Raw genomic sequence first — 18,483 nt, forward strand, 5'->3', positions numbered from 1 at the left:
TCCTGTAAGGGTTCACCCGCCCTTTGCAGGCCAGCCCTGCTCCCCAGCGGTACCCAGCACAAGCACTCTGGTTCAGCCCCTGTGGCTGGGTCCATGGAAACAGGGCAGCTGCCCCTGCATCTTCCCCCTGCACAGCTCCGGCAGCAGAAGGGAGCCTCACACCACTTGCAGGTCTGTCTCCTCTGCTAGGAGAGGCTGTTTTTCACGGGCTTGGCAGGATCCAGCTGCTCTCCCTGACACACTCCTAACACAGCTGACTTGACTGAACCAGCCCAGCGGAGCAGAGGGAGGAGTGACGCTGTGCGTTAACCCTGCAAGGGCCTCTGCAACAGAGCTTTCTGCGGCAGTTCATGCAGGGGAGACGCCTTACCCCCCAAACCTTTACAGAGACAGGCAGGTGTCAGTCATACCCATCCCGTGGCCAGCGGAGGACTTGTCCCGCAGGGTATCAGGCTGCAGCTGCATTTGTTCGTTCTACTAGTACCACGTTCAAGGCAGACACAACCCCCGCAGGCCAGCAGCAAGCTGAGCAAGCCCCTGTATCTGGGCTGGCTCCCACAGGCACTGGGGATGTCACACACCGCAGCCATCTGTTTGCAAGGAAACAGCCTTAATGATGAGAGGTTCTACAAAACCCACTGGTAAAGAACTACAGTGTTAATCTGGGGAGGATGACAAATGGAGACTGTCACACTTTGTTATTTCAAGACTTCAGCAGTACCACTGCTGTCTCTATAATACAGCAGTTAGACGTATGTTACCTTCATAAAAATGGGGTCCGTAATGCAGCTGGTGTAGCCCCCGAGCAAGGGCAGCCCTTCACAGCACGCCCCTGGAGCCTAAGGACAGCCCTTTCTGGAACAGCAGCACTGCAAGCACCTTGGCAATCACTAAGCAAGCATCCATCCCTCACACCAACTGACATTCTCTCTTCTCAGGGTTGTGCAACAGCCAAAACCCAGCACACGGCTGAGGCACAGAAGGAATTCTAAAGGATGTGTTTGCTGGTTTAGACCTTACAAGTTAGGGACAGACTGGTAAAAATAGGGTTACTCCTCCACACAGTTTCCCCCATGAAGCCCCCAGGATTGCAACTCCTCTTTCTCTTGGGAGATGGGGAAAGGGTCCTGTGCTGGAAGCAGGCAGAGGAGCTAGTCATTACCCGGTCACAAGCAATGCAGCTCTGCAGATGCAAGTTTTCACAGGCAGCTCCAGAACCAGATGTGGTGTTAACAGCTGTTTGGAGCACAGCAGCCTGATCACCTTCAGTACAGCTCTGTCTCCCACCCAACAGCACTTGAACTTTCTCCTCCTTGCCCATCCTCCCCCACCAGAATTTGTTTGTTGTGTTTCGGAGGCCTGACGCGCGACGCAGCGAGCAGGGCATCCCTCCTGGCTGAACCAGCCCTGCACAACAGGTACGTCTGTGAGCTAGGGGTTTGCTGGCTGCAGGTTCAGGAAGAACAGCGAGATAGGGGAGGAGAAAGAGCTTTTTTTATATAAACTTTAAATTAATTCTGTGAGAACACTTAAACACATGAGGAACTTTTTGACCAGCATATGACCCATGTAATCTCTCTCTGTGTAAAACAACTTCCCTTCTGCAAAACAAAGCAATAGCATGACCATATCTTAATACAACTTCCACTGTATGTGGGTGTGAATAAAGGAGATTTTCTTCTTTAAAAATACTGTCTAGTGATTTGGACTCTGGTGGCACAAAGACATTTTCTGCTTGGTGCAAGCAATAAAGATATTTAGTTTAATTTTTAAGCTGATATTTCAATTTTGAGAACACAAAATAATGGATTGCAACCGATGGACTGAGAGAGGTTAGGGTTTCCTACTTCTGCTTAATCACTTGTTTGTACACAGGAAAGCATTCAGGGAGGAAGGCTCCACTCCTGAGCAGGATAAAAGGGACAAAGGCAAATGGGCAGGTCTTCCCCTATCACAGGAAAACCCTTTTGTACAATGCAAAGCGTGCCGCACTGTTTACAGAAGGTGATTGCTTTGGCAGCACATACGTCATATTTTACTTGCAGCAGCACGTACGTTGGCACAACACTGCAGAATTTTGTGCTGCATGTGTTTGGTATAACATATGAAAGCAGTCTTATTAATAAACCAGAACCAGAGTTCACCTACCTATTCACGAGGGACAGCATGTAAGAGGCACCCACAGAGCGATACTTCCACTCCTTTAGTCTCTTGTCAGCCTCTGGCGAGAAACTTCCCGAGACAGTGCTTGATTCTTGACCAGTGTGTTTAATACTCCTCACTGCCATCAGTCTGCCTAATCACTTTCTGAACACATTTTTGTTTTGGCACCTAGAGCATCCTGTACCAGTTAGCTCCACAATTCCCTGTTATACTGTGCGAACAAGCACTTCCCTTCACCTCTGCCAGTTCAGTGGGTGCACCCTGCCTTCTATGCCACAGTATTGTTCCTCCTGTTCATCTCTGTCCTGTTCAAAGCCATGAACAAAACTCTCCCCATTAGTATCTTTTTCAGGTTGAACAGTTTTAAACTAGCCCATCTCTCTTTACACAGATGCCCTCCCATTCTGTGTTATCCCCCTCTGTATCCTTCATAGCTCTACAATGCCCTTTTGACTCCAAAAGGACTAACTGGAATGGATCAATCAGGCTGCACAGACTACTCAAGATGTGGCTGCTACCTGGATTTATTCAGTGACCTAACAACGTTTACTGCTGCCTTCTCAGTTTCTTTCCCCATCTGTCCTAACCTTGTCGTTGTCTTCTGACCTGCTGCCGAGCACTGAGCTTGTACTGACAGAAATCTGCCCACAGTGACCTCAAGCTCTTTCGTGAGAGAAAATAGGTCACTGCGAGCCCAGCACTGTGACTATATAATCAGGGTTATCTTTCTTCTGGTGGCATTTACCAATACTAATCAATACCTACCATTCTACTGACTGTTGGCTCATATCAATGCTAGCAGCTGATGGCAGGTGCTGGAGTGCTGTGGGCAGGTGGCTTCGCTGCCCAGAAAGGCTTTGAAACCTTGCCATTAAAGTAGAGCATCCACTCTATTCCTTGACATGTCAACACAGCACAGTGTGACCTTGTTTTCCTTTGTGACCAGTATACAACAGTACCATACTGTAATTACAACACCACACCAGCAGCACAGAAACCGGGGCTCTTCAGTTAAGCACAGAAGTGCCTGGGTTTAACTCAGTGTCACGGGGACTGCATCCTCTGGGCAGGGCTAAGAGACAGTGGAGGCCATATGCACACACGGAAACTGAGCTGCTGCAAAACACTGGGGCCACTTTGTTAAACACAGCATTGTGCTGCTTTGCAGGAATATTTGAGGTTCCCAAAGATGTGCCAAGGGTAACCAAAAGACATGGGGCAGCTCTGAAGCTGGCTCAGTTGTTGGGGTGTGAGCAGCCAGTATTTGGTTAACTGATTTCCTGATTACTATCTGAAGACAACGTCCAATTTTGGTCTATGGCATAACAATATGGTACAGTTAAATTATTCACAGTAGAAACACATACCTTTGTCACAAGGCTGTGTGGCAGCTTAATTAGTTAGTATCAGCAGAGCACTACATAAAGCACATAAAGCACTATGAGAGTGCTCCTTATTATCCTCATTGCTACTTATCACTAGTGGCACAATGTGAAGGCTAATCTTTGCCCTATACTCACTGGGGATGTGCTGCCACCATTGCCAGCAGCCCTGGTCCCATGGGGCCGGGCTGGGGACATGAAAGCCCAAAATTAGGATTAGACTCAGCAGCAGCACAGGCTCCTGCAGAGTTAAACTTCAGAGACAGCAGAAATCCTCAAGTATGCAGGCAGCTGCCAAGCAATGGGAGGCTGTTCGCTGTGGTTATGGAACAAATATTTTTATACACAGATTCCTGGAGAGAATGGCTTGGAAAAAGCAAGCAAGCCCCTTTTATGGAAACCAACAAAATCAGATCCAAGTACTCACCAGTACCCTATTTAGATTTTTATTACTGACTTTGTTCCTGCATAAGCAATTAATAAACTGCAGTTTGGTCAAAAGTCTGCTGTGTGAACTTTAGCTCACGGACAGGCACAGAGCAGGCAGCTGATCCTTACAGATACTCCAGCAATGCTTCTGCCTAAACACAGTATTTGCTGAACCATTTTGCCCCGTTCCCTGCTTTCTAGAGTAACTTGAAGCATTTGCTCTTGCACTCCATCTCTCCCATGACCAAATATTACATTCAGCTGTTGCATCTTTTGTGTCCTTCGCTGCTTTAAAAGGAAGCAAGTCTGTAATTTAGGATTTTGAAAATCTGGTTACGTAGGGCTTAAAATTAACGTGGAAGGGCAAGGTAGAAAAGTTAGATGGCCCTCTCATTTTGGCCTGAAAAAGTAGGATTGTTGGAGCCAAAGAGGTTTGAATAAATGCAGATGGCAGTCAAAAGTCACAGCTGCCCTGGCCTCCTTTCATCTTGCAGAACACTTCCATTAGCACTAAGCAGAATTGCCTGGTGGGGAAAGGGCAGAAATATAGAGGAACTGTCCATTGGCACAGTTAGCTTGGTGAGAACAAAATAATCATGTTGGAAATCTATAAACATATCAGAAGAACAAGCTTACCTACAGCTCTGCACTCAGGATAGGTATCCACTGGCTCACTTCAGCATGCTTCAGCAGGAGACACAGATCACCTCCAGCTGGGAGGGAATGCCGGTGCCTGGAGAGGTATAGTTGAAGCTAAATACACACCTGCCCCAGCTCCCTAATCTCTCTCCCTGGGAACCCTCCTATTTCTGTAAGTGTTCAGGGGCTGATTCTGACTCAGCTGGGTGATTCTCCAATTATTTTGTCGTAACATCTCAACACAAGATGTTCAGGGAGCTCCAGCAGAGTGAGGTTAAAATAAGATCTTCAAAGCTTTTGTTTTGTTAGATGAGTTTTGACCCCAAATTACAACAATTATTCATCATATCTTACTCACTGATACAGAAATAACAAACTCTTCATGCTGTCTTCAGATTACACATACAAGGGAGTATCTGAGAGTGCTCTACTCTGAGGCAGCATATCAGAGCACAGGAAAGATTTAATTTCACCCTAAATGACTCCTCCCCACTGAAGCTGAGCAGAAAATAAAGCATACAAAACATTTGCGTCCTCTTATACACTACTCTGTGGGGTCTCATTGGTTAAGGTCAAACAACAGTGTAAATTTTTCATTCCCCTGCAACAAAGAAAGTAGCTACATTTCAAAACCTCCCACTTTTTTCTTCACCCCAGTTACTGTGAACCCCTACTAACATTTATAGTTCTCCTTCTTTAATGCTCATGTCCTGACTGCAGGATCAGAGGGTGGTTAGATCCATGTCACCACATATTGCTATCACGTTTTTGTAACACACCACTTCCTCTTGAGAGATTACAAAGTGTTTGACCAAAAATGCATTGAGGATCGAGATGGGAAGTTACTCAAGGTCACCCAGCAAACAAGCAGAAGAGCCACCGAAGGCGATACGGGCTTTCTACCAAGCCACCCTGCTTTCCCTGCTGAAGCTGAAGGGTTATCTTTGTTGAAAGATCAGCAGTGACACTAGATGAAACCAGACCGTTTTGAGGCAATGGCAAAGGTACAGACAGCCAAATGCAGTGCCTCTACTGAGCGTTGAACGCTGTAATGTTCACGTTTGTCTAAATCCTTCCTGCTGAACAGTCATCCAGAGAAACGAATGCCTTCAGTTTTGCAGACTTCAGAATAATTTCATATATTTACCTCTTAGGCTCTTCTGGAACTCATAAGTCACACTTAATGAGAAGTATTAGCCCACACTTACTGCAGTTACGTGATGAATGTTCGATTTCTGGCTTACAGCCTGAACAAGACAGAGACTTCTGTGATCTCTACGTGGGAAAAGATGAAACCTCCTGTTTTAATTAGGGGCCTATAGCTTTAGCTCACTGCAGTGCAAAGGCCTTTGGTTTCTTAAAAGCTTTGCAACCCAGCAGAACATCTGCTATTCAACTAGTCTGGAGTTACACATCAGCTGGTCAAGCCATGACAGCCTTTCTAAGAAGCTATTGCTTTCTCCATCAAGCATTGCTTTTCCATCCTCTGGCTGCACTGGGGCTGCTAAACTGCTGGTGGAGACTGAGCTCAGCAGGTCCTACCACTGCAGCTACGCAGGATTAAACCCTTGAGTATGCCCATATCTCACGAGTGAGCGCTAACTGGAGCTGCTGCAGCCCTGTGAGAAAAAAAACAGAAAAAATGTAGTTTCCACATGGATCTGCATAGTTTTTCACAGAAATATTAAGACTGGTATAAATGAGGTATGCCCAGTAATACGTGTACGTGAAAGCAGCAGGGCACCACTCAGAGGAGAGGCTTAATCAGTTTGCTTAATGACTTTGAATAATACAATCCCTTTCCCCTTCCATAAGACCTTTCAGTGAGTTTTGTAACATTGACTTCCTATAAACCAACCGAAAGGGAGAAGAGGCATGCAAACCACCATTGGGTTGCAATCATCAACAAGGTGTCACCTGAAAGACAGGTGGACATACTGGGTCTCTAGCTTTATGCTGTGTGTGCTGAACAGCATTTCGCTTTCTATTTTGAAATCAAGCAGCATAAAAAAACCCAACAAAGAACAAAAGGCAATTTTTAACTAAGAATACACCACCTGTCAGTGAAAACCTAGCTTGATTCTGTGTGCTGGTTTTGGCTGGGACAGAGTTAACTTCCTTCTTAGTAGCTGGCACAGTGCCGTATTTTGGATTTAGTATGAGAACAATGTTGGTAATGCACTGATGTTTAGTTGTGGCTAAGCAGTGCTTATCCTACCTCAAGGACTGTTCTGTTTCCCCTGCTCTGCCAGCCAGCAGGTGCACAAGAAGCTGGGAGGGAGCATGGCCAGGACAGCTGACCCCAGCTGACCCAGGGGATATCCCAGACCGTATGCTCAGCACATACAGCTGGGGGAAGAAGGAGGAAGGGGGGGACGTTCGGAGTGATGGCGTTTGTCTTCCCAAGTCACCGTTACGTGTGACGGAGCCCAGCTGTCCTGGGGAGGGCTGAGCACCTGCCCGCTGATGGGAAGTGGTGAATGAATTCCTTGTTTTGCTTTACTTGTGCACGCAGCTTTTGCTTTACCTATTAAACTGCCTTTATCTCAACCCACGAGTTTTCTCACTTTTACTCTTCTGAGTCTCTTCCCCCATCCTACGGGAGCCAGGGCGGGGGCAAGAAAGCGACTGTGTGGTCCTTAGATGCCGGCTGGGGTTAAACCACGACTTTCTGTCACATCTCCAACCAAAGCAGGCTAATAACCAGCATCACAGATGGTTTCTTTATAGAAGTATGTACGTCTCCCCACCGTGAGTCTTTCAGATGCTTCCCAAAAGTGCTGGCACGGCGTTACCTCGTTTCCTAGGCGACAGCTGTGCCTTACACACAGCCTGGACATTATGCAGCTGGAAAGGATTTCAGAAGATGCCATCCCCTGCCTGTGGCTGTTTCCAATACCAACAAGGGATGCAGCGGTGGACAGCCATGTCTCTACCCAAGAACAGCAACAGATGGATATTAATACATTCTTGTGCAGCTGGTCTTCTCCTCAGATGATCAAATCTGCTGAGGAGTTCTTTCAACTTGCCCAAATGCCCGCATAAGGCTACATACCAAACATCATGGTGACCTCGATACCATAGCGTAGGGCTGTAGTCAGAGCATTAGGGGCAGAATCTGATCCTTCTGCAGCATTCAACAGTATGAACTGTCATAAACCACTGAAATACAAACAACAAAACCATTGTAGGGTGCCACACTCATTCTCCCTCGGTAGTTATGTATCAAGATCTCCACAATCAGAAGTGGTTATTTCCCAGTTCTCGTACGTCCAAACTCACTTGAGATGAACGCTTGAGCTGGATTCTGTTCTTCTTCCGTTACCAGGAGTGAAACGTGTTTCAGATCAGACTGCTATCCTCTTGCTACCACTTTGAAAAGAGGTACCTGCCACCTGCCAGCAAGTTCCACGAGCACCAAACCTGTTAAGCAATGATGCAGAGAACAAACACAATTTGATGCATTTCTTCCTGGTTCTACTTCAGTCGTCTGAAAACCTATGGAAGTGAAATTTGTTACACCAACTAAGAGCATGCTGCTCTGTGGCACGGAGCCTAAAGCTTCTCGGGAGCTCAGGGGCAGCAGGGCTTAACATAAGCCAGACTGGCCCACGCAGAACTCCCAACTACTTGGACCAAACTGCTATTGGTACCCACATGACACAAGCCCCCTTCGCACAACAGTGAAGGCTGAAAGATCGTTAAAAACTGAACAGACACCGATGTCTGGCTTCACATTATAAACTATGGCAGAGTGTGGTGGTGCAACCCCTCCCCACACCTCTTGGGCTGCTCGGTGCTTAGTGCAATATTCCGCCCGGCTCACATGCCAGCCCAAGGTGAATAGGGAAAGGTAGTGAACCAGAGCATTAAGGCACTCCTTAACGCTCCTCAGGCCGATCTTCCCTATCGCTTGGAAACGGACTACATGTCAGGTCACATGGATCAGGAACGGCAGTAGACCAGAGTGCTAAGGCGCCCTCTTAGCCCACTTGGTTTCTACCCCCTCCTCTCCAACCGTTTGAGAACAACGACAAAGGCAGTGGACCAGAGTGTTAAGGTACTCCCTTAGCACACTTGGTTCCTGCCTGCCCCCCCTTTTATCGCTTAACAACAATAGTAAGGATCAGTATCTCCTGACAACTTAGTACATCCATACTTGGGTTGTGGCCCAAACGGGGTGATACCAAAACTCCAAGAGCTAGCAAGTTCTGGGCTTGCACAACTGGTAGAAAGTACCACAATGTTCCATCATCTGCATTGGGCTGAGATGGTAAAGTACCTGCCAAGAGCCAATTATCTCAGAACCTATAAAACCGATTCTAAGCAAGACCCTTTGAGCTCTCCTGGATCGCAGTGGGCTGTGACCAGCATCTCCCCTGAGCTGGGACCTCTCTCAGGCTCAGACTTCTCAAAGTTTGATGACCCTCTGTCCACAAAGCCAGCGGAAGGCCAGGCTGAAGTCAGACTTCTTCTTGAATCTCAGTTATCACCCATTGAGAAATAACGATGCGAGTATTTGCTCCAGCCTTGAGAAGAGAGAAATTTTAACTGTAGGCTAGCCTCCTCCACCCACCTCTTTACCTATCCATGTGTTTACCTGAGCACATTTGCCTTTACGTGTGTGGATGTCTATATCATTTCCCTTGATATCCAGATGTTTCCACGCTGTTTGTGTGTGTGTGTCTCTGTATCTCTCGTGGTTTACATATATGTACTTTGATTCAGAATACGTTGTAGTAAGACAGTGTGAATCTTGTCATGCTCAAATCTGTAATCAAGTAGCTATTTCAATCATAACATTGTATACAAAATCACTTTGTCAGTCTTTAAATCAATCAACCATTTAGTGCTGCTAAAATTTAACCTTTGACCTACTTCACACCATTAATGATCTTAAATTGCTGTTAAATCATAACCATGTGAGAGACTTTCATCTCTGACACAGCCTAAGGCGTGCCCACTTACCATTCACTTCTGTCTGTCTTTCACGTCACTAAAAAAGTGTTTTCAAATGAGAAGAACAGTCCCTGCCCTGTTAACAGCAAACGGTACCTGCAGAAGGTAAATCGATCAAATGTATACAATAGCAACCTCCAAGTTTAAAACTTAGCTTCTAGAAATCTCACCACATACACACAGGTAAGTCTTGATTCTAGGGGAAAAATGGATTCTAGGGGAAAAAATAGTTCATTTAGTTTAAAGCAAAACATAGGCCACGAGGATGCTTCTTATGAACACTTTAATGAAAACAGAGGACCAGCTGTGCAGTTTCAGTCAAAAAAACAATGCTGAAATGACAACCCTAACCCTAGGGATAGTACAAACATGATAGATTCAGCTCCCCATTTTTCAGTTTTTCTTAAAAGAGAATTATTGCAATGCCTTCCCATTCCAGGACACCCAGAACTACTAATTGTGCACCGTTTGTTTACCTGTTGCTTTAAACCTCGTTTAGGCATTGGCTTCACTTCTTACAGAAAGGAATATGTAGTACCTCGAGAGTTACAATTAACATGGGACTAAGAATAAAGTCAGGATTGAGATCTTTGAGTTCACAGTAATGCACTTTCTTGCAACTTTCCTTTCCAGGACTGAAACAGACAGTAGGTAAAATTCTTCAGTGCCCCAACTACTTTGGCACCTAGATGTCATTCACAGAGGAAATTCAAAGCATGTGTACAAACAGGATTAAATCTCCTAACTAAAATACATAGACTTTGAAAAGCTTAACTAGTAATACATTAGCGTAAGAGAAGCATGATTCCTTTCGTGATTTTGAATTCAGTCCTACTGCAGAGCAATTCAAAATTAGATTGCAAGTCAGCATTAGGATAATGCAGTAATCTAATACTACCCTTACCAAAAAGAAAAACAAAAAACAAACAAAAAAACTCCAAAACAGAAACCAAACCCCAAACTAATACTGAGATCTGCCTACATTCAAAATTAGTACTGATAATTGTCAGAGTAAAATTCATTACACTGTATAAAACCTGCTCTGGAAAGATTTATCGTGTATACTGAATCTTTGCTCCTAGCTCTTTGGAGAGGTAATTTATCAGCACTGCTGTTAAATTCTCCAGGAGACACATATCTTCCATTACAAGAGTGGTCAGCTCAGCAGTATCAGTCCAGTGTAAGCGACTGAGAACAACAATGGCTTTATTATAGAGCTTCTTCTGCTCAGCAGGAGGCAACTGCCATAAAATCTGAGGGACCGGCTTGAACTGTCCAGAAGACATCCTTGCACCAAGCAATCCACCAACTGCTCCTCCTAGAAAAGAGAGAGGGATTTTACTCTTGACCAGTTAATGTTAAAACCTGAAATTCTACCACAGCCTTCATCAGCAATGTTCCCACCTTTATTAGAAATCAAGGCAGAGTTGCATATGTGTCTACTTTAACCAGGTTTATACACCATGTTCAATGCACCAAGAAGTATTTTTAAAACTTTTTTCACCCACAGCAATCACAAAGGAACTCTTTACACAATCAAAGCTAATAGCTTCAAGCTAGGAATCAGAAACAAAACAACACTCCTTAGGGCACTGGTCTCCTTCAGGTAAGCTCTACTGCTAAATAAAACCACACCCAGGGAAACACCAGACCAACAATTGCCTTATCAGTGCCATGAACACATAATCTCATCACCTCATTCAAGAATGAGGCCACTTTCATTTTTACTTTTACTTCTGATTTACAGCATACAAATTTTTTACAAAAGCTTAAATTCACTTCTTTGTTCCTGATAACTTCAGTTGTACGTTTGTCAAAATACTATTTCTGACTATTAATTAAGCTCTGTACTTGTAACAGAAGTAAATACACAGCCTCATTTTGCATTCTGCAAAAGGAAGCCTAGAGAGGGTAGAAGCAAGGACAGATGAGAAGTATACAGAGAAACTGTCCAAACAGCCAGGGATCTGGTTAGAAAAGCCAAAATCCTGATAGATTTAAATCTGGCCAGGGATGTCAAGGGCAACAAGAAAAGCTTCTACAGGTACAGTGGTGATAAAAGGAGACTAGGGAAAATGTGGGCCCTCTGCAGGAGGAGTAACGGTTTAACCTGAAAGAGGGCAGATTTAGATTAGATGTAAGGAAGAAATTCTTCACTGTGAGGGTGGTGAGACACTGGCACAGGTTGCCCAGAGAAGCTGTGGCTGCCCCCTCCCTGGCAGGGTTCAAGGCCAGGTTGGACGGGGCTTTGAGCAGCCTGGTCCAGTGGAAGGTGTCCCTGCCCATGGCAGGGGGGGGTGGAACAAGATGATCTCTAAGGTCCTTTCCAACCCAAACCAGTCTGTGATTCTATGATTTTCTGCTGTCATTCATCATGTATTATTTAGTTACTTTTTGTAACTCAGCCTTGCTAACCCCCATGCAGGCACACTCCAATTCACTCCAATACCAATAACTTCCCAGGAGTAAGGAGCACTCAGGGACCAAGGCCCACACGACTTCAGTGACAAGGCAGCTTTCAAACTAGGGAACTAGTAATGCAGAAAACAGAGGAGAGACAGCTCTTTTCTACTAGACTCTGGCCTACCTGTAATTTTCCATATATGGATAAAAAGCAAAGAGACAGGGAATAACAAATTCCAGAGGAAAAAAACAAGTTCACCAGGAAGTGAATAGCAGGTACTTTTAACATACAGAAATAAACATCATTTTTAACAAGATCATTGGGAAGATGACCCTGTCCTTGCTAAGGCTGACTAAGAATACTTACACACCCTCGCTTTACACCCCAGTTTTCTTTCTTCTGTGCCACCAGGTACCAACATCCCCCCCCCCCGACTGCTACCATCGCCTCTTGTGCTCCTTCGCCCCTGCCTCACCCCTCTCCTCCTCACTCCCCCACCGCAGCCCTGGAGCAGAGCCCGCTCTAACGAGCTCAGAGCCTGGTAGTTTGCTCTCTGATTCGTCCCACACCCCGGACACTGGTGCACCTCTCCAGATGGGAACCAGGGCTCTACCCACCAAAAGAAAATGACTGGTTAACAGCTTGTTCAAAGGGTTTCAGAGGCACCACCATCTCAGCCTCAGACCTCTGGATGGCTTCCTGTACGCCATGCAGGAGTCCAAGTCGGCAAGGTCACTGTCACCCTAGCAGGGAACACTGACACATGCCTTCCTGACGCACTGCTCATTTCTAATAAGCCAACATGCAAACCAGCATCTTGTTAAAGCCCAGTTACATGAAATCTCAGCACTGCATGCCCCCTTCCTTCAACCCGTACCTACTACACAGACTTCCTCATTTCTTCACTCAGAAATTAACCACGCTTCTTGTTCCTAAAGCAAAACACACTTACCTACAGCGATTCCAACTGGACCTCCCAGCAGACCCCCAAGAAGTGCTGTTGGAATTCCCAGCAGTGCTCCTCGAGCAGAGTGTTTGACAGCAGCTTTCATCCCCTTCACCTGAGAGAGATGGCACAATAGTTGAATCACATCATCAACAGTGATGGGCATCTTGGTGATCCTGAAAAAGACGTTTTAAGTTATCTTTTGATTGCTGCAACAGGGAGTAACACAGAGTTCAGGAGTCTGTGAGACTAAAACGACAGAGGCACAATCAGAGGTTTCACTTTCATTTTTGAGAAATTCACACCCATTTTCCAGAGTCAAAGTGCAATTGCCTTAAGAGTAAAAAAAACCCAGACCATAACGAAACAGGAACCACACTGCTATCTGGTGGTGTACAAAGTGTGCCAAACAGGGATTCCTAATAACATATTAGTCTCAAGGTAAAGCAGAAACATACCGGACCTCAAGCAACTGTATGTATTTTTTCCATAGGAAATTGTTTTACTGCTTTCATCCCCTCAAAACTTCCTCAAAGGGAATTTCCACTGACAAAATTAACACTTTTTGGGGTTTTTTTTGGCTTGATTGAAGAAGGCTGAGGAAATCACAGTAAAGGCTTGTAAATCTCTGCAGCTGGAAACCTCTAACACCTCACAGAGTGGTAGGGTCTGTAAGAAACCAGCTGCAAGAATGTGGAGCAGAAAGTTGCAGCTGACAACAACCTAATGATCAGAATCACTGGGTGAGCAGAATAGGAAGAGAAGCATTGTTGAAAATGTCAGTGAACTACAAGGGAGAAAGGATCCCACCCCAGATTAAGAGGTAGAACCAGAGGACAGCCAAAAATATTTATAAACTTTGATGGTGTAGCTGACAAGTAAAGAAAAGCCCAATTTGTTTCTAGCACCAAATTATTTTCTACAGAATCCACCCAGACGTTAAGAAACACTAGGAATGTAAAATACTGGATTTACACTAATGGAGGGATAGAAATGTCAATGACATCCACAAAATTGGGCCTGGCTTTCAGAGGTGCTGAGTCCCCACAGCTCCTACTGACTTCACAAGGCACTGAGAATATTCAGCACCTCAAGAAAAAAAACATACCAAGACTTTTGGAAAATGAAGTTGCTCAGAAACCAGCTTTGCTGTATAAGAGAACAATGGGTCTTACTAAAAACCAACAGGTTTTACTAAAAAGTACATTCCTCTCAGAACTAGTTTATTACTTCTTAAGAAGAAAAATGCCATAGAAAGAATGAAAACATTTAATTAAAGGATCACATCACACCCAACTCACTGAAAGCCCTATTAATGCAAACAACCAAAGAGGGTCCCCAGATTGTGGCGTGAACTCATTTCAGCTCTTTCCTATTTAACATTCCCATCTCATTACGCCGCTTCCCTCTTCACAGAATTATGCCTTCATACAGGCAAAAGCCCTTTTATCCCCTGGACTCACCATCCCACTTAGAGAAAAACAAACACCCTCCCAAACATCCACACAGGAGATATCCCAACCACTACACAGCCTGGCCCACCGCTGAGCTGTCCTCACTGCTCCTTACAACCTCCTGCTGAGTTAACGGAGTCTACTCTTCAGCAAAACTCTCTAAAATGTGCACATACATAGAACAAAAATCACCTACAGGACAAATTCCAAACCAATTCCAACCAATAGGTTCACTACCTATTGCAATAATAGCTGGTCCATATGCGTAGTGTTGGCTTGAGTAGCCTTTGTCCTCCTAAATCACCACTTTCTGAAAATACTACCTTTAGAGTCCAGAGCAGAGAGTGGTTAGCTGCAGAAGAGTCCTATCATGATTTTGTAGATAGGTTACAAAGTTTAACCAAAAATGCATTGAGGATCGAGATGGGATGTTACTCAAGGTCACCCAGCAAACAAGCAGAAGAGCCACCGAAGGCGATACCTCTTCTGAGGCCCAGCAGAATGGGCTTTCCACCAAGCCACCCTGCTTTCCCTGCTGAAGCTGAAGGGTTATCTTTGTTGAAAGATCAGCAGTGACACTAGATGAAACCAGACCGTTTTGAGGCAATGGCAAAGGTACAGACAGCCAAATGCAGTGCCTCTACTGAGCGTTGAACGCTGTAATGTTCACGTTTGTCTAAATCCTTCCTGCTGAACAGTCATCCAGAGAAACGAATGCCTTCAGTTTTGCAGACTTCAGAATAATTTCATATATTTACCTCTTAGGCTCTTCTGGAACTCATAAGTCACACTTAATGAGAAGTATTAGCCCACACTTACTGCAGTTACGTGATGAATGTTCGATTTCTGGCTTACAGCCTGAACAAGACAGAGACTTCTGTGATCTCTACGTGGGAAAAGATGAAACCTCCTGTTTTAATTAGGGGCCTATAGCTTTAGCTCACTGCAGTGCAAAGGCCTTTGGTTTCTTAAAAGCTTTGCAACCCAGCAGAACATCTGCTATTCAACTAGTCTGGAGTTACACATCAGCTGGTCAAGCCATGACAGCCTTTCTAAGAAGCTATTGCTTTCTCCATCAAGCATTGCTTTTCCATCCTCTGGCTGCACTGGGGCTGCTAAACTGCTGGTGGAGACTGAGCTCAGCAGGTCCTACCACTGCAGCTACGCAGGATTAAACCCTTGAGTATGCCCATATCTCACGAGTGAGCGCTAACTGGAGCTGCTGCAGCCCTGTGAGAAAAAAAACAGAAAAAATGTAGTTTCCACATGGATCTGCATAGTTTTTCACAGAAATATTAAGACTGGTATAAATGAGGTATGCCCAGTAATACGTGTACGTGAAAGCAGCAGGGCACCACTCAGAGGAGAGGCTTAATCAGTTTGCTTAATGACTTTGAATAATACAATCCCTTTCCCCTTCCATAAGACCTTTCAGTGAGTTTTGTAACATTGACTTCCTATAAACCAACCGAAAGGGAGAAGAGGCATGCAAACCACCATTGGGTTGCAATCATCAACAAGGTGTCACCTGAAAGACAGGTGGACATACTGGGTCTCTAGCTTTATGCTGTGTGTGCTGAACAGCATTTCGCTTTCTATTTTGAAATCAAGCAGCATAAAAAAACCCAACAAAGAACAAAAGGCAATTTTTAACTAAGAATACACCACCTGTCAGTGAAAACCTAGCTTGATTCTGTGTGCTGGTTTTGGCTGGGACAGAGTTAACTTCCTTCTTAGTAGCTGGCACAGTGCCGTATTTTGGATTTAGTATGAGAACAATGTTGGTAATGCACTGATGTTTAGTTGTGGCTAAGCAGTGCTTATCCTACCTCAAGGACTGTTCTGTTTCCCCTGCTCTGCCAGCCAGCAGGTGCACAAGAAGCTGGGAGGGAGCATGGCCAGGACAGCTGACCCCAGCTGACCCAGGGGATATCCCAGACCGTATGCTCAGCACATACAGCTGGGGGAAGAAGGAGGAAGGGGGGGACGTTCGGAGTGATGGCGTTTGTCTTCCCAAGTCACCGTTACGTGTGACGGAGCCCAGCTGTCCTGGGGAGGGCTGAGCACCTGCCCGCTGATGGGAAGTGGTGAATGAATTCCTTGTTTTGCTTTACTTGTGCACGCAGCTTTTGCTTTACCTATTAAACTGCCTTTATCTCAACCCACGAGTTTTCTCACTTTTACTCTTCTGAGTCTCTTCCCCCATCCTACAGGAGCCAGGGCGGGGGCAAGAAAGCGACTGTGTGGTCCTTAGATGCCGGCTGGGGTTAAACCACGACTTTCTGTCACATCTCCAACCAAAGCAGGCTAATAACCAGCATCACAGATGGTTTCTTTATAGAAGTATGTACGTCTCCCCACCGTGAGTCTTTCAGATGCTTCCCAAAAGTGCTGGCACGGCGTTACCTCGTTTCCTAGGCGACAGCTGTGCCTTACACACAGCCTGGACATTATGCAGCTGGAAAGGATTTCAGAAGATGCCATCCCCTGCCTGTGGCTGTTTCCAATACCAACAAGGGATGCAGCGGTGGACAGCCATGTCTCTACCCAAGAACAGCAACAGATGGATATTAATACATTCTTGTGCAGCTGGTCTTCTCCTCAGATGATCAAATCTGCTGAGGAGTTCTTTCAACTTGCCCAAATGCCCGCATAAGGCTACATACCAAACATCATGGTGACCTCGATACCATAGCGTAGGGCTGTAGTCAGAGCATTAGGGGCAGAATCTGATCCTTCTGCAGCATTCAACAGTATGAACTGTCATAAACCACTGAAATACAAACAACAAAACCATTGTAGGGTGCCACACTCATTCTCCCTCGGTAGTTATGTATCAAGATCTCCACAATCAGAAGTGGTTATTTCCCAGTTCTCGTACGTCCAAACTCACTTGAGATGAACGCTTGAGCTGGATTCTGTTCTTCTTCCGTTACCAGGAGTGAAACGTGTTTCAGATCAGACTGCTATCCTCTTGCTACCACTTTGAAAAGAGGTACCTGCCACCTGCCAGCAAGTTCCACGAGCACCAAACCTGTTAAGCAATGATGCAGAGAACAAACACAATTTGATGCATTTCTTCCTGGTTCTACTTCAGTCGTCTGAAAACCTATGGAAGTGAAATTTGTTACACCAACTAAGAGCATGCTGCTCTGTGGCACGGAGCCTAAAGCTTCTCGGGAGCTCAGGGGCAGCAGGGCTTAACATAAGCCAGACTGGCCCACGCAGAACTCCCAACTACTTGGACCAAACTGCTATTGGTACCCACATGACACAAGCCCCCTTCGCACAACAGTGAAGGCTGAAAGATCGTTAAAAACTGAACAGACACCGATGTCTGGCTTCACATTATAAACTATGGCAGAGTGTGGTGGTGCAACCCCTCCCCACACCTCTTGGGCTGCTCGGTGCTTAGTGCAATATTCCGCCCGGCTCACATGCCAGCCCAAGGTGAATAGGGAAAGGTAGTGAACCAGAGCATTAAGGCACTCCTTAACGCTCCTCAGGCCGATCTTCCCTATCGCTTGGAAACGGACTACATGTCAGGTCACATGGATCAGGAACGGCAGTAGACCAGAGTGCTAAGGCGCCCTCTTAGCCCACTTGGTTTCTACCCCCTCCTCTCCAACCGTTTGAGAACAACGACAAAGGCAGTGGACCAGAGTGTTAAGGTACTCCCTTAGCACACTTGGTTCCTGCCCGCCCCCCCTTTTATCGCTTAACAACAATAGTAAGGATCAGTATCTCCTGACAACTTAGTACATCCATACTTGGGTTGTGGCCCAAACGGGGTGATACCAAAACTCCAAGAGCTAGCAAGTTCTGGGCTTGCACAACTGGTAGAAAGTACCACAATGTTCCATCATCTGCATTGGGCTGAGATGGTAAAGTACCTGCCAAGAGCCAATTATCTCAGAACCTATAAAACTGATTCTAAGCAAGACCCTTTGAGCTCTCCTGGATCGCAGTGGGCTGTGACCAGCATCTCCCCTGAGCTGGGACCTCTCTCAGGCTCAGACTTCTCAAAGTTTGATGACCCTCTGTCCACAAAGCCAGCGGAAGGCCAGGCTGAAGTCAGACTTCTTGAATCTCAGTTATCACCCATTG

At 45.6% G+C, this 18,483-nt stretch overlaps 1 protein-coding gene across 1 annotated transcript; it reads right to left on the bottom strand.

The window, feature by feature from the left end:
• Positions 1-9,838: 9,838 nt before the first annotated feature.
• On the bottom strand, positions 9,839-15,297 carry LOC141948822 (protein C19orf12 homolog). The gene is made up of 2 exons (XM_074881733.1): positions 12,929-15,297; positions 9,839-10,890 (listed from the first exon to the last, which is right to left on the bottom strand). The coding sequence occupies exons 1-2, from the start codon at positions 13,086-13,088 to the stop codon at positions 10,625-10,627; spliced, it is 426 nt and encodes a 141-aa protein (XP_074737834.1). The 5' UTR covers positions 13,089-15,297; the 3' UTR covers positions 9,839-10,624.
• Between the last annotated feature and the right edge of the window lie 3,186 nt (positions 15,298-18,483).

The sequence above is a fragment of the Strix uralensis genome, chromosome 12 (genome assembly GCF_047716275.1).
Source record: "Strix uralensis isolate ZFMK-TIS-50842 chromosome 12, bStrUra1, whole genome shotgun sequence".
Lineage (NCBI taxonomy): Eukaryota > Metazoa > Chordata > Aves > Strigiformes > Strigidae > Strix > Strix uralensis.